The sequence below is a fragment of the Prosopis cineraria genome, unplaced genomic scaffold (assembly GCF_029017545.1).
Source record: "Prosopis cineraria cultivar Desert tree isolate PC_DT_omini unplaced genomic scaffold, ASM2901754v1 PC4, whole genome shotgun sequence".
Classification (NCBI taxonomy): domain Eukaryota; kingdom Viridiplantae; phylum Streptophyta; class Magnoliopsida; order Fabales; family Fabaceae; genus Prosopis; species Prosopis cineraria.
Genome location: NW_026555335.1, coordinates 1,271,159 through 1,286,894, shown reverse-complemented (window position 1 = coordinate 1,286,894; position 15,736 = coordinate 1,271,159). Strand labels below are relative to the sequence as shown.

The window sequence follows — 15,736 nt, the reverse complement described above, 5'->3', positions numbered from 1 at the left end:
AGTATTTTTGAAATGAAAAAAGCTATGTCCAAACATAGTCTGACTTAACTATTCTTTTTTTATGTTGGCTGCAATAGAAAATAAAATGCTTAGAGTTAAAAACAAAAACAAAAACAAGCCCAAATTTATAAATTCATTGATAAGGTTGTAGCCTATAATACGCAATAGCTAAAGATTTCACAAGAAGTATTTTATAAGAACTCGTGCACGATGGTTAGAAAAATGTGCTAATTAGTATATATATTAAGCAAAAACATAATCTTAGTTTAAAACTTATATTTCTAAAAAAATTATTATTTGAGAATGAAAGATATTTAACATCCTTGTTTTCATAAAAGCTAGTTTGTGTATATTGAGCACATGATTTAAAAAATTTTCACATTTCTTTCTATAAGTCATTTTATAAAAATTATATTGAGCAATTGATATTCTTTGTCAAAGGCATCCTTGATACGTATATATGTTATATGTTATTGAATAATTATGGTTGAGGGATTAACTGAGAGAGGTGAGTAAATATATTTGTGAATTTGGAGATATGATATTACATACTAATCACATGCGCGTATGACAGAAAAGAAAACTACAACATCTAAATCTACTTATAATATGTTTGATTTGATGAGAGAGTTTTTATGTTATATTATTTGGTTTTATTGGAGGGAAGAAGAGGGAAAGATTTTCAATGATCTCTTTGTTTAGTTTAGAAAGGGAAGGGACATAATGATTAATTTATTATCATACTCATATGTTTATTTATCAGATTCTTTATTTTTTTACTTCTATTTTATATAAATTAATTTACACCACAACAAAATTTTATAATAGACAATCTTTTTTTTTTACCAGCAAAGAGGCATCCATTAAAAGGCAAAAAAATCTCAAGTTAAAAGGCAAAACAAATAAACAGATAACAACTAGTAAAAAGAAACACAAAGCAACGTGTTCTCAACCCATGACTTCCCTACTTGCTTTTGCAAAGAGCTGGTCCTCACATGATATGCCTGCATTGCCTGCTTCATGAAGAATAATAGACAGTAGAGCAGATGGGGCTATTAAAACTAGACCACTTCAAGCACACGCACATGGGAATTAACCAGACTATGAAGCTAGACTCCACCAACTTCCAGTTCTGGACCAAGAGGTGCCAACTTCCTCTTCCTCACAAGAAAAAGCTTGACGGAGGGATGAAAAGACGATGCTAGGAAATAGGGAGACACAGTTTGTTTTTATTTTTTGATCAATGGGTATTTATGGAATATAAGAAAATTGCTGGGGGTAAATTTGTCTGGATATTTGGCTTCTCTCCAAGAAACCTCAATTTCAAGGGGACCAAAAGGAGGGGGGATAAATTTTGACTCCCCTTCCTTTTAAATTTTCCAATTAAATGAGAGGATTTCACTACTCCCAATCAAACATACCTTTATAAAAATAAATAAATTTAAAACTCCCAACCAAACATATCTTTATAGAAATAAATAATGAGTAATTTTAATTATCAATGGAAAATATTAGATGCTTGAGCATGAAATGAAATGAAATAAAATTGAAGATGGTGGTATTTTTTTTTTGGGCCAAAGAAGATAGTAGTTAATGGCTAACCTAAGATGACTTTTTAAATAAGTGACAAATAACAAATGAAAATGTACCTCTAATTAAGAGCGCGAAAGATGTTGTCAAATAACTAACGGGCATAGAAATCAAAGGATAACGTTTGGTAATAAAGCGACTGGATTATGATTTCCGATACGCAGTGTGTGAAAAACATACCGGCCTCCGCAGGATTATGATGTTTTACCTTACTCCATTGGATCTAAGTCATCGTTTTACAGCTCTACATACAACCGGTTTCCTGTTGAAAGTGTTTCTTACCCTCTATGGCTTTATCAATATTGATCTCCAAACAACCAAATATGAGTTCCATTTCTTTAACTAACAACTCTGTTTCCAACAATCATCATTTGTGTTTCTGCAAATAGACAAGTTTAGCCCATTCATGTCTCCTTAGTTTTTATTCCTTGTTTTCGAGGTGACCCCGTCGGTACGGTACCTATAATTTCTTTCTTTCTAGCTTTCCAAGTAGATCTCGTTCTGTTTTAATACCCAGTCTTGATTGACATTATATTTTCATGTTGATCACCCTGGCTTTTGTTAGTATTTGTAGAATAAGATGCATTCTGATAATTTATTTTAATTTTTTTAATCGAAGTTATTAAAAATTGTGTCACTGAATTAAGACACTGGCACATTATAACTCTTTACGTCTACTTATCCATGTTGCGAAAGTTCAAGCAGACCTTTTCTCTTGGGCAGTAAAAGGTATAAACAAACTTGAGTCTTGCATATTTTAGGATTTAGATGCTCTGTAAACAAAGAGATCGAAGAGAAAACCAGGAAAAAAATTAGACTCAGTTTGCTGTGTCCACACACTCCCCGTTCAATGGACCAAACCCCAAATTTTACTGTTATGATTTGTGAAATAGTATAATGGAAATTGGTCTTCAGTATTGACGTTACAAGTTAAGCTTTACAGAGGCGATTCTGCAATTCGGTTAAGCTGCTCATAGATTTCAACCTTGTATTTAAGAGCTCCCTCTCTCCATCGCCTTCCGGTGACCCCTTTTGCTCTCCAATTCTCAAGGGGTCGCCTATCCATCTCTCTCGAAACCCTATTGCATTTTAACGCGAGGACTCGTTTCCAATTCGATTCCTTCAGCTTCGTCGCAGAACCAGACAATAATGTCGGAATTGGCGAACACAGATCCCGAAGGCATTGACGGAGTCCGCATGACATGGAACGCATGGCCCCGCACCAAGGTCGAAGCTAGCAAGTGCGTCATCCCCCTTGCTGCCAACATCTGCTTGATCCGTTCTCACCCTGACATTCCACACCTCCCTTATGCCCCTCTCCGCTGCAAGACGTGCTCTTCCGTCCTCAATCCCTTCTCTCGCGTCGATTTCACTGCTAAGATCTGGATCTGCCCGTTTTGCTATCAACGCAATCATTTCCCCCCTCATTATAATGCGATCTCTGAGACCAATGTCCCCGGGGAGCTCTACCCCCAATATACCACTGTTGAATATGTGCTTCCTCTCCCCTCCAACCCCAATTCATTCGGGAACCCCAATATCGATCCGACCCATCAGTTGCAGCCTTCCCCTGTTTTTGTTTTTGTGCTTGATACATGCATGATCGAGGAGGAGATGGAGTTTGTCAAATCCGCACTTAGACAGGCGATCGGTCTGCTGCCTGACAATGCTCTCGTGGGTTTCATTTCTTTTGGTACCCAGGTTCAAGTTCATGAATTGGGGTTCTCGGACATGTCTAAGGTTTATGTGTTCCGTGGTAGTAAGGAGATAGCGAAAGAACAGATTTTGGAGCAACTGGGTCTGGGTGCCTCTGGTAGGAGACAGGCAGGCGCATATCAAATGGTGTTGAAGGGTGGATTCCCCCCTTCAGGTGTAACGCGGTTTTTACTGCCTGCATCTGATTGTGAATACACTCTCAATTCGGTGGGTTTGAAAGCAAATTTATGTGTGTTTATTCAACACTTTTTCCTTATGGATGCTTTAGGCATCGATTCTTGACAAGTAGGTTGCAACTGTTGTGATTTCCAGCTACTGGATGAATTGCAAACCGATCAATGGCTTGTTCCACCAGGCAGTCGTCCAGCTCGGTGCCCCGGAGTGGCCTTAACTGTCGCAGCAGGATTACTCGGTGCTTGTGTTCCTGGTACTGGGGCTAGAATCGTAGCTTTGGTCGGGGGTCCTTGCACCGAGGGACCAGGCTCGGTAAGTTTTTCCCCGATCGTTTGGTTGATTCCGACAATTTTTTCTTGCATTTGTTCTTCGGTCATGACCATCTTTTATTAATCCATACAAATAGCGTTTAGGAATATTAATTAAGTTTTGATTATAGGAATAAGCGGCAGTAGGAAACCACCGTTTCTTAGCAAATGATTGGGCATTTGGGGATTCATGATTAGTTCAGTAGTCTTTGTTTTGATAATTATGCACCCTGACATTGTTTTTATGCCTTGAGTTCGAGTTTTTAAACTTCTACTAATCATTGAAACGCTTGCTTTAACCTAGCCATTAGCAGGATACGGCAATGAATGTAAATTCTCTTTGCTCAGTATCTTCTGTGTCATGGTTTTACACTTTGTGCAGACAGACTGAAATCAGGGCAACTTTTATGGGTGATCTCTGTGTTCATATTCATATTGAAAATTAATTTAAGAAACACTCAGTAAGCTCAGAACTATTGGAAGGGAAGAGAGAAGTGGGAACTGCTTTTATATTTTTGCTTGTATTGACAATTAGTAATTATTTCCCATGGGATTCACGGGATAGATAACAATTGTAGAATTTTGGAGAGTTTGTATTTATTTTTAAAAGGGTTAATGAGCAAATAGAACCCTGAATTATTGCTCGAAAATCGCCCTAGACCCTAAACTCTTAAAATGTGTAAAATAATTCTTAAATTTTTAAATTCATAGCAAAATAAACCTAACTGATAACTTTTTAACAACGTTACTGTTCACACTGGTACTATTCAGGGTTTGTTTTCCTATTAATTTAACCCTGATTGTTACAGTACTCATGTGAACAATAACGTCATTAAAAAAGTTAACGGTCAGGGTTTATTTTGCTACAAATTTAAAAGTTTAGGATCTAGGGCAATTTTCGAGCAAGAGTTCAGGATCCTATTTGCTCATTAACCCTTTTTAGAACATTTAACCCCTTTAAAATATGTTGAAAAAGATTGGAGAAATTAAAAAAAAAAATTACATGGAGTTCAATGAAATGAGTGAAAAAAGATTGAAAGAATAAACCAAAATTTTTTTTTGCACAGAGTGTAAGAAGGGCAGCATTATTCATGGCTTATGAATGTGGCTCACTATAGATATTATATTTTATATTGATTGATAATAATGACTGAAGATTAGATCCCCAATCTTTTGATGTTGAGAATGATGATGTTGAATTTTAAAGTTGTTTTCAGATTGTGTCCAAAGATCTATCTGACCCAGTGCGTTCTCATAAAGATCTTGATAAAGACGCAGCACCCTACTTCAAAAAAGCTGTCAAATTCTATGAGGGTCTTGCAAAACAGCTAGTTAGCCAGGGTCATGTTTTAGATCTTTTTGCATCAGCCCTTGATCAGGTATGTATCAGCTTTTCATGCTCAAAATTTGTCCCTGTTTCGATCTTTATAGATGCTTGCATGCTTCATTGCTGATTGTTGGTATTAATAGGCCAAAATACTTATCATCCCACTCGACATACTGTCATGCAGAGAGATCCGTAGCGTTTAAGGTTCAGTTGTAGACTTGTATTTGTTGATGGGTGATTATTGACATGAACATTGCTTGCTCTATAAAATAAATTTTAAAGGAAAAGACCAGGTTCTTAACAATAAACTTTAAAAGAAAAGACCTGGAATTAGAACGATGTCCTGTCTCATACTTGCCGGTTCAAGTCTAGCTGGGGTCTCAATAGAGCTGGTAATTCGGACCAGCTCGAACCCGCTTGAAAAAGTTAAGGTCAGGCTTGGCTATATGGACTTTTTTAATAGGGTAAGATACTTTAAGCTCGATCTAAATAAGCCCGGCCCGAATTGAGCCCAACCTGAATAAGCTTGACTGCTGGAATTTCCAGCTCTATATGTATATATAGTTAGTAATTCTAGCCAAGGTCGATGGACCAACCTGAATCCAGTTGAGAAGAGTTTGGGCTGGGCTTGGCCTTATGGGCTTTTTTAAGAATGTAGGATACTTCAAGCCTGATCCGAATAAACCCAGCTTGAATTGAGCCTGACTCGCTTGAATTACCAGCTCTAAGTCTCAGGTTTTACATGCCTGTGGTTCTTAACACTGACTTTCAGCCTTCATATATATCTTTTCACTGAAAGAATGATTGTTATTTACGTGACTCCTTTACACTGGTTAATAGATAAATTGCACTGTCGGAATGACAACTGTTATCTTGACTTTATTGGCAAAAGTCATGATTTCCTGTCTAACTTGTTTGTAGATCTTCTGCTTACATTCTTGTGTATTGAAGGCAAAGAGAAGTTACATCCTTCTTGTCTTGAGCGTGTTTATCAGATTGCTTAATTCATGATTTGATTAATGCAGCTCATTGCTATTTTGAAATTTGAATGACTAAAATCAGTAGGTCAATTGTGGCATTCTGGAACTGATCTCAGAATTGCTGGATTGCTGGAATTGTTAGAATCCCAAATTTCAGCAATTCTGGTTGTTAAGATGTAACAATTGGGCTGCAAGAGACCAGGGTCAAGTCTGGCTCAATACTTGTAATTTTTTTATGATGAGCCATATGACCTTGCATGTTATTAAACGTGTCTTGTAATGTTTTATACTGAGATATGTCAGAATGCTTAGTTATTTAAAACATGCAAATTATTTTACATTTTATATTTATGGTTTGGGTAGTTCATAATTCAAAGACAAAATTAGACTTCCAAACACATATAGTTTGCTAAGCATACAATTTTGGTTTTTTGTCTTGGGCAGTACTAGTGATCACGTTGATACTTTTGCATTGTCAAGCATGTTTTACCTGCTTGAGTCATAGGGTCAAGGCTTTTCAATCTTGAATCCTTTTGTTGGCCTTTGTTATACTATTTTGACTATTATTCAGAAAACGCATGGATTGCATTTGATATTTTTGTCATTTATTTGAATGACCAATTGAAGGAATTGAGTATGTGTGTTTGCACTTTCTTCTTGTGCTAATTCTTTTATACATTGAATAGGTTGGAGTTGCAGAAATGAAAGTTGCAGTTGAAAGGACAGGTGGCCTTGTTGTTCTTGCTGAAAGTTTTGGTCATTCAGTTTTCAAGGACTCATTTAAGCGTGTTTTTGAGGACAGGGACAAGTCACTTGGTCTTTGTTTTAAGTGGGTATTCCTTTTTCCAAAATTTTTTGACACTTAGTTTTATATTCAAGTCCAGTCCCCTATGAAATAATTTGTTATGCTTTTTAGATTTTTCATTGATTCCATATTACTTCCCATGTCCGGATTCTGTGATAGTCAACTTTTGGGGTTCTAGGGAATGCCATAACATTATCAATTTGATTCGTGTAATTTTGAGTTTGAAATGAGTTGGGATCTTAGTTCAATGACATTTACCTGAAGCTGAGATAGAATTTTGTAATCCTAGAACTGAGTTTTTTCATAGTTTATGCATTACTAAGGAAGTAAGGATTGCTATTGATGTCATCTTTTAGTTGTTGTTAAGAGCTGATAAAAAGGTTCTCTACTTAATTAAAAGAAAGGCTTTCCCCGCACATACACTCTCTCTCTTTAAATTTCTATCTCTCTTTCTCTCTTCGTCCTGTGCTTTTCCTACATCAGACAAAAACTTACTGGCTAACTAATATTTGTTTTAGTGGAACCCTTGAGATCAACTGCTCCAAGGAAATAAAAATTCAAGGAATTATTGGACCTTGCACATCATTGGAAAAGGTTGGATCACTTGATGTTTGAAATTTTGTATTTCTTATGCTCAATAAGACACCAGATTTGGAGTTTGTGTTGGATCTTCAAAAGTAGGACTAAATTCAATTAAAACTTACAATTCTGGACTTTGATGGCGTCAACTGCATACTGCAGAAAGGGCCTTCAGTTGCTGATACTGTGATAGGAGAGGGGAATACAACAGCATGGAAGATTTGCGGCCTTGACAAGAGTACTTGCTTGACAGTGATGTTTGATCTTTCAACGAATGATCGTTCAAACAATCCAGGAACCATCAACCCACAGTTTTACCTACAGTTCCTTACAAGGTAAGATGGACAATCCTTTTCCCCACAAGAAAAAAGAGGGATTCAAGACAAAACAATTTTATACCTCTTTTATCTTCCTTGCTTGGTATCTAATATTATTCGGTGATGTCCGTATTGCAGTTACCAGGGTCCTGATGGTCAGTTAGCTCTTCGTGTAACAACAGTAACTAGAAGATGGGTAGATAATGCTGTTAACTCTGAGGTAGTTGTAGTTGCTTTATCTTTGTATATGAGCAGCAGCTGTTCATTTTTCAATACTTGAAAAATGGATTGATCTTATATGTTTATTCTAATTATAAAATGAAGTTTTTCCCCTCAATGCATTTTTCTCCCCGCCAAGTCATTTGCTCATTTTGCACTCAATTGGATATCTTAATGATTTTACATTTGGGCACATTCATTGTGTGAGACAAACTATATATTAGCTGAGTCCTTACATTGTTAGGACTATCTTCTCTTGACAAACAATCTAATAAGTTGATTAGTTTGGCTCTAATTACTCCCAATGTATAAAAGATGGTTTTTCTTGGTTTCTGCAATCTATGTGACTAATGCCGCATGTCCATTTATGCTGAGTTTCAGATGTCCAAAAATTGTATGGGATTTAACTGTATCAGGAGAGGTCATGTAGTTTAATCAAAATTTCTGCAAGCTTTGATTGACAAGTTTTGATTCTTTTGTTTTGTGTAGTTTGTAGATCCAATAGTCCTTGTTTAAACTAAATTACATGCATCCAAAGTGCATAGCATGGTGAGGAGCCTAGAAGGTTGATGTTAATGATTGGGGAGTAGATTTGCAAATGTGTTCTCACAGTTGGGATGTTATTATCTTCTGTCTTGCGTGCTTGAAGGAAGGATTTTTTGTGGTTTACTTTTTAAATTTTGCCATTTGTTTATTTATCATAAGAAAATAACAATGTTGGGTTTCTTTTGTATCTACCTTTCATTGGTGGACTACTGTCTTTTTGTCAACAAAATGCAATTCTTAATTTATAGCACTCTTGCTAAAAAATGGAAATACTTGGGTTCAGGAACTGGTAGAAGGATTTGATCAAGAAACAGCTGCAGTTGTAATGGCTAGATATGCTTCTCTGAAAATGGAGATGGAGGTATGTCTCAAATTATACTGTCATGTTGATCTCCTTGGTATTCCTAAACTATATCATACCATTTTTTGTTCCATGCTAGACAACTTTTTTCTTGAGTTTCTGTAGTGTTATGTTCTTTCAATCAGGGGAGGCCTAAAATTTGGAGAAACGTTTGATATTTTTATTGTGTAAATTTCACTTTTGGGACCATTTGTCGTATCTTCTGAGACCCTAGTTTTTAGCCCCTTTTGAGTTATAAATTTGAGTGAACGAGTTTTGAGCTACTTTTCTCTCACTTTTTCTTCTGTGATCATTATTTTTCTGTATTCAAAAACTGATTGTGTCATTATTCTACTGTATTGCTTATTTTTGTGCCACAAATAAATATTTTTAAACATGCCCTTGTTGGGCATATATTCTTGTTAAATTTAAGTTTTAATTTAACGTTTTTGACTTTCAACTGAATTGCTTTGCTAAGCATCCTTTTTTGTTTTCCCAGGAAGCATTTGATGCCACACGGTGGTTAGATCGACACCTCATTCGTCTCTGTTCAAAATTTGGAGACTACCGCAAGGATGACCCATCATCATTTACATTGAACCCATCATTTTCATTGTTCCCTCAGTTTATGTTCAATCTGCGACGATCACAGTTTGTACAGGTGCCATGTGTAGTGATTTTCCTCCTCGTCCAGCTTTTCAAACTTTTTTGTTGTTTAACTTTGGGACATGGGGGTGAACTGTGTTGGCAGGTTTTTAACAATAGTCCAGATGAGACTGCCTACTTCCGCATGCTGTTGAACAGGGAAAACATTAGTAATGCTGTTGTCATGATTCAGCCATCTTTAATATCATATTCATTCAATTCACTGCCTGCACCGGCATTGTTGGATGTATCTTCCATTGCTGCTGACAGGATTCTGTTACTAGATTCATATTTCAGTGTCGTTCTTTTTCATGGGATGACAATAGCTCAGTGGCGCAACTTAGGATACCAGAACCAACCAGAACATCAGGTATATGCTGGGACACGTTTAACAAACTAAATAATTGTCACCTGTCTATGCTGCTGTCAAATTGGTCTTGAATGCCTTTACAATATTCGAATTGGAAGCTTTATTAGCTTACTGTTTCCTTATGATGGAAGTTGGGGTTCTGATCAGAGCTTTATTGTATAGTTATGTACTCAGGTTCCGGGGTCTCATGTACCTCTGCTCTTTTTCTTCTTCCCTAACAGTTTTTAAACACATCGCAGGCATTTGCACAACTATTACAAGCTCCACGTGATGATGCTCAAGTCATCATCAGAGATCGTTTTCCTGTTCCCAGATTGGTAGTTTGTGATCAACATGGTTCCCAGGTCAGTAGATGAACTTGAACCAGAACCGGTTTCAATGTTCATCTCCCTGATCGTTGGTATGTTATTGGTCCATTCTGATTGGGTTACGAGAGTCTTACTGGGGTTTTATTGATGTGGAACAGGCTAGATTTTTATTAGCAAAGCTGAACCCCTCGGCAACATACAACAATGCACACGAGATGGCCGCTGGTTCAGATGTGATATTCACTGATGATGTGAACCTTCAAGTCTTCTTCGAGCATCTTCAAAAGCTGGCTGTCCAATCTTGAAGAGTTGATGGTAGAGACTGACAATGTTTCCAAGTCTTGGACTTTGATTGGAAAATTCACCCGGGATGTGTCCCGTCGCATTGTGAATTGTGATGTTACATTCAGTTATATTCCTTTCCCTGTTCCCAGAGGAAATTAGAGGCCCATGCCAATTGAAGAATAAGGAAAGTAAATCTGAAACGCGTGATTCTTATGGGGTTTCCGATCGGGTTGTTTGGGAAAATAAGGCTTCAAAAGTTTGTTGAGTTTCGGGTGAAAATGTGGAAAGAAAGGATCATGGGGAATGCCAGAGATAGCTTTGCAGCAACTAGATAGATGAGGCCATGAGGGGATATTTTTTGTCTTTATAGTTTTGATCCAATTATGAATTTTGGGTTTTTTTTCCCTTCGGATTTATTTTTATAATTTGCGCTTGCTTGCTCCCCAGGTTACAGAGTAGTGAAAATAGATCATTGTCTTATCATTGGAGTTTGATATCACGTCTTCTCTTCCCGATTTCATCATTCTTTCAGTCATGTGTCTGTTGAATTTAGCACGCGCGCAGCTCATCACCATTGTATTAAAAGAATGCGTGTGGAGGTACAGTATTTTATTTCAATGGGCTATTATGACGGCCTGGATTCTTGTGCATTTGATTTGATACAGATTAAGATGTGCAATAAATATATAAAATTATTAAACTTGTCACTCATTTATTTTTATAAAGTTACCACTTATTTTAAGGATAAATTCATAAATGTTATTTAAAGTTCTTAGAAAAAATTTCTAAAAATTTGTGGCATGTGCCATTTGTCCAAGTGCATCGTCAAGGCATCGCCATGCGCCTATATCCTTCACATCAATTAAGCTTTTTCTTCTCCAGCAAAAGGTTAAGTTGCCTGGGGCCCAAGAATGTTTCGTTTCTTTTAGATTTCATGGTTATGGAAAATTTGCCAGAAATATTTAAAAGTTATAACATATATTAAGAATCACTTGGGGCCAAAAAAAATATTTACATTAACTGTCAAGTCAAAGTGGAATGATGTTTCTGCAAATTCACTTTTATTGTTGTCTTTGTTGCATGTAATTCCATTTTTCAGGAATTAAAATAGAATCAGAATCACAGGAGTTGTCATTTTATATGAACACTCCTAATTTTTAATGACAGAAAATTAAAAGGTAAAAAAGAATCACGAGGGTGATTGTTGTAAAATTATGCATGTCTCATGAATTTTACATGAGAAAAGTATTGTTGACCGTACAAAGCATGCAATAGATTTGTATATTATAATTCCTCGTAAATCGTATCATACGAAAATAAAATAAGAGGTTATGTTAATGTGTAGTGACTGTTCACGGTTTTCTTGAAATTTTCTCGAAGATTTTCAATTCTAAAAATATAAAGAGGAATAAGAAAAAAACAAAACTATCTTTTAAATTATATATAAGATAAGGATTCTTTATTAACGTTTATCTTCCTCGTCAACTTTGTAAGTATCATTAGTGCAGAGTTGGTTCGCTAAACGCATCCTGTTGTTTCGTTCAAACTTTCAAATCGATAATAGTGATGACAAATATAATAAACAGAAAAAGAAAACATAAGAAATGAGGGATGAGATGTTACTGTGAAATCAAAAATTAATTTCTTCACGGCTTATAACTAGTACGGGCAGCGAGTTTCAACTACATACCCCTAAACAAAACAAACAACATGACACATTAAAGCAAAGAAGATCAATGTTGTTGCGGCAACGGTAATGTTGCAGCACCGTCACCACAAGAACAAAGCGTATCAGAGTAGGCAGTAAAGCGAGTCGTGTGGCATCCAAAGCCATGCTCACAAATTTCTTCAAGCTTCATATAATTCTCTCCTCTCAATCCATATCCATAAACCTTCTCTTTTGTTGCAAAAAACAATTGCTCGCCGTTCATAACCGTGAATCCTGTCACAGCGATAGGATCTTCTTCTTTCATACCCATTGCCTTCACTCTTATTTTCAAAATCTTTCTCCACTTGTTAGCCTCGTAATCAGTTAAAACCCATACAACAAAAACTTTCTTTCTTAATCTCACCAAACAAATTGACTGATTTGAACTTGCTGATTTCCCCCATTTGTATATTCTCATTTGGCAGGTCAAGTGCTGAGATCCAGCCTTAGCTTCTCTTGGGATTCTAAGCATTCTTGAACTTCCATCTTCAATGCTGTAAGCCATTATATATGGCTTCTCCCTAGAAAAACCATAACAAATGGACATGAAGTGAAGGGCTTTTTTATGATAAACGTGCGTGTCAAATATCAGGGGTCTATCACCAATAAAGAAGCTTGTTTCAATCCCTTTCCACATAGCCTCTTTTGCAGAGTAGAATTTCACGTCATGGTATTGAGAAGCCCAATCATCTTGAACTTCAAATAAAAAAAGCATGAAATCGTTTGAATCTTCAAGACTACACTCCAATACAATTTTCAAATCAGCACCAGGATATTTTTTCAGATAGTCTGGAGTGGGAATAGGAATCCATGACTGTGTTACCGGATTACAAATGAATAACTCTATATTACTCCGACCAAGAATCAAGCCATTACTTGAATCCACAATCCTACAAGCCGGGTATTGTTCTAAAAACTGTAAGAACTTATCAGAGACACCAGAGATCAGGTTCTTTGTAGATGAATGATGAAATTCATGTTTTGCACCATAGCTCTGACCCCATTTTGGTTGGAGAAAGAAACATGAATCATCATCCTTTGACAAGGAATTGTGAACCTGCTTCTGGACAAAATAAATCTCTTTTGAAGTGGAAGTGTTGAAGAACTTGTTGACACATCTAAACTTGCAGATAGACTTTGCAGGTAACCAAGAGAAGATTTCAAGCAACACATCATCTGGCATGTCCATAGCTGCTGAATCAACAAAATAACAAGTTAGCGAGTTTTGAAAAGGAAGGGTGGGAGGGAACCAGAATATGATGTCAACAAAAGTCTCTAACTTGATTCGGTATTATGATCTATCTTGATTTCTATTATAGTGGTGGGTATGTATGAACCATGATTCATACAACTGGTTGAGATAAGAAAAAGGAAATTACAGTAGTTTAACGTAATTGATCATTGATCCATCGGATCTAAGATAGATTAGGAATAGGAAATGCGTGATAAAAAAAGAATGGATTAGGAAACTTATTCAATAATATATATTAGAAAATTAAATCACCTTTTCTGCAAATATTAAATTAAAAAATAAATCCCATAAGATATTTGACAGGTTTGGCCTAACAAAAAAAATTAAGCTGAAAGGGAAAAATAGAATATTTAATTTTTAAAATTTAAAATATGCATCCTTGAGTGCACTATGTTTAAATCAATACGTGTATTCAGGGGGAAAAAATCTTGTGATAAAATATATTGGAGAACATGTTATTTACAAGTCATGAACAAATAATGCTCATATAACTTACCTGAGGAGAAAATATGATAGATGAGCCTTGCGATTGAAAACTCTCTGAGAAAATTTAGAAGCCTTCTTCAGTCGTAAGCCTCGACTTTGAATTGAATAGAGACTCGCAATAATCTTCTCACGTTTACTTACATTCACAAGTCAGGATATATTTATAGGCAAGAATTATTATTTATCTTGCTAATTTTCTAACTCAAAAATTACAATATCCGATAATAATTTTTTATCTTGACCAGAATCTGATAAGGATTGAACGCTAAGATCTTTATGACGAGAATATTTGAATTTAAACTAATAAATAAAAACGTATTGATCGTTATCTTTATTTAAATTTTAATTTAAAATATTAAAAAATGAAAATACAATTTAAATTAAATTATAATGTATAAACTAAAAACACTTGTTTCGCTACAAAAGTTCCATGCTCGCTGGCTCGCTGCTTTCCTCGTTCAAATAAAATTTTAAATATTTTTTATCGTAAATCTATCATTATATTTTTATCAATATATAGATTATCAAATTCATAATCAACTTCATTTTATTATCTATATTTTTATCATTGTTATTTAATTTTTTAAATGATTATATAGTTATTAAGACAATGATTAAACTTTTGTGCTTACAAAACAATTATGAGTGATTTTGTTATTAGATGTTTATTTTTATGTTTTTCTAAGACTGTTTGCTTGAATTAAATAGATTAAATTTAAGAGTTCAGTTGAAATATATTAAAGTTATAAGTTAAAGAGAAGAAAAATACTTAAATAAATCAAGTATATTACGTCATTTATAGTTTATCTAATAAAAATAAATTTTTTTAGGCTTCGCTTCTATGGTTCTCTCTTTCTCTTCACTTTTTTCTAAATCTTGGTTGATTTTCTTTCTTTCTTTCTTTTTTTTGGTGAATGATATTCTATGATTTTCTTGACAATAAAAAATCATATCAAACGAACAGGGGGTGGCAAGGGCCACATTCCCCTAACTTTTTTTTTTATTTTTTCTTAGTAAAATGAAGGAGTTATACACTTTTATTATAAAAGTTATGAAATATTAGATGAAATTTTTACTTCAATTCTATATGCAGTCTTTTATGTATGTATAAAGTAACTATTTTAGTAGTTCAAAAATTTGATTGTCATAAGATCTACTTATTTTTAATAAGATAATATTATACATGCTCTTAAAGTATTGGCGTCATCTTATTTTGCTTTCATTTTATATTTAATGAAATAAATTATAAGAATTATTGTAAACAAAATTTCTTAAGCATTGCAAGAAAAATACTAAAATATATTGAATGCTATATGCTTGATATCAATTATAAAATTACTTATCCAGAAATTAAGAAGTTTGGTGAAGATATTCTTTTAAAAAAAATACTTTTTTTTAAATAATTAAGCTATTAAAATTTATGATATAAATAATTTTTACTCTAATATAATTAAATTTCATTGACGTAAAGATTTTATAACAATTGAGCATTAATATTGAGTTAATATATTTATTTATTACAATTATCAATTAAAATAATTAAATAGTAAATTCAATAAGTAAGTAATAGAATTTATTATATTAAACAAAAATTTAAATTTCAATGATATATTTAAATCATTTAATGCTCATAGGGTCATAAGGATGATAAAATTTTTACCATTTTAATGACAATTTAAATTGAGAAGGAAATTGCTAAAATATTTATCTTAGACATAATAATTAATAATTTTTATCCCATAAAAAATTAATGAGCAAAACTTAATATATATATATATATA

The 15,736-nt window shown here is 34.4% G+C and overlaps 2 protein-coding genes across 3 annotated transcripts; one reads left to right on the top strand and one right to left on the bottom strand.

The window, feature by feature from the left end:
* Window positions 1-2,316: 2,316 nt before the first annotated feature.
* Window positions 2,317-10,989, top strand: LOC129308749 (protein transport protein SEC23 E-like). Of its 2 annotated transcripts, XM_054950091.1 has the most exons (12): window positions 2,341-3,513; window positions 3,619-3,792; window positions 5,006-5,167; window positions 6,782-6,924; window positions 7,419-7,494; window positions 7,642-7,814; window positions 7,935-8,016; window positions 8,845-8,922; window positions 9,401-9,562; window positions 9,653-9,916; window positions 10,156-10,260; window positions 10,383-10,989. In XM_054950091.1, exons 1-12 carry the CDS (start codon window positions 2,740-2,742, stop codon window positions 10,527-10,529), a joined length of 2,340 nt encoding a protein of 779 aa, XP_054806066.1. In that variant the 5' UTR covers window positions 2,341-2,739; the 3' UTR covers window positions 10,530-10,989. The 2 variants fall into 2 exon arrangements, with proteins under 2 accessions (XP_054806067.1, XP_054806066.1); XM_054950092.1 differs by lacking the exons at window positions 10,156-10,260; window positions 10,383-10,989 and having other exon boundaries at window positions 2,317-3,513; window positions 9,401-9,563; window positions 9,772-9,830.
* Window positions 10,990-12,242: 1,253 nt separating this feature from the next.
* LOC129308313 (F-box protein At5g65850-like) lies at window positions 12,243-13,406 on the bottom strand. Its single transcript, XM_054949389.1, has one exon. It carries the CDS (start codon window positions 13,404-13,406, stop codon window positions 12,243-12,245), a length of 1,164 nt encoding a protein of 387 aa, XP_054805364.1.
* Window positions 13,407-15,736: the final 2,330 nt, after the last annotated feature.

What these genes read in the sequence shown, in the direction of transcription:
- LOC129308313 (XM_054949389.1), bottom strand. Translation starts at nt 13,406, where the DNA reads ATGGACATGCCAGATGATGTGTTGCTTGAAATCTTCTCTTGGTTACCT.
- LOC129308749 (XM_054950091.1), top strand. Translation starts at nt 2,740, where the DNA reads ATGTCGGAATTGGCGAACACAGATCCCGAAGGCATTGACGGAGTCCGC. An exon ending in CTTGCACATCATTGGAAAAG is followed by an intron (nt 7,495 to 7,641) that starts GTTGGATCACTT and finishes TGCATACTGCAG; the next exon opens with AAAGGGCCTTCAGTTGCTGA. An exon ending in GACGATCACAGTTTGTACAG is followed by an intron (nt 9,563 to 9,652) that starts GTGCCATGTGTA and finishes CTGTGTTGGCAG; the next exon opens with GTTTTTAACAATAGTCCAGA.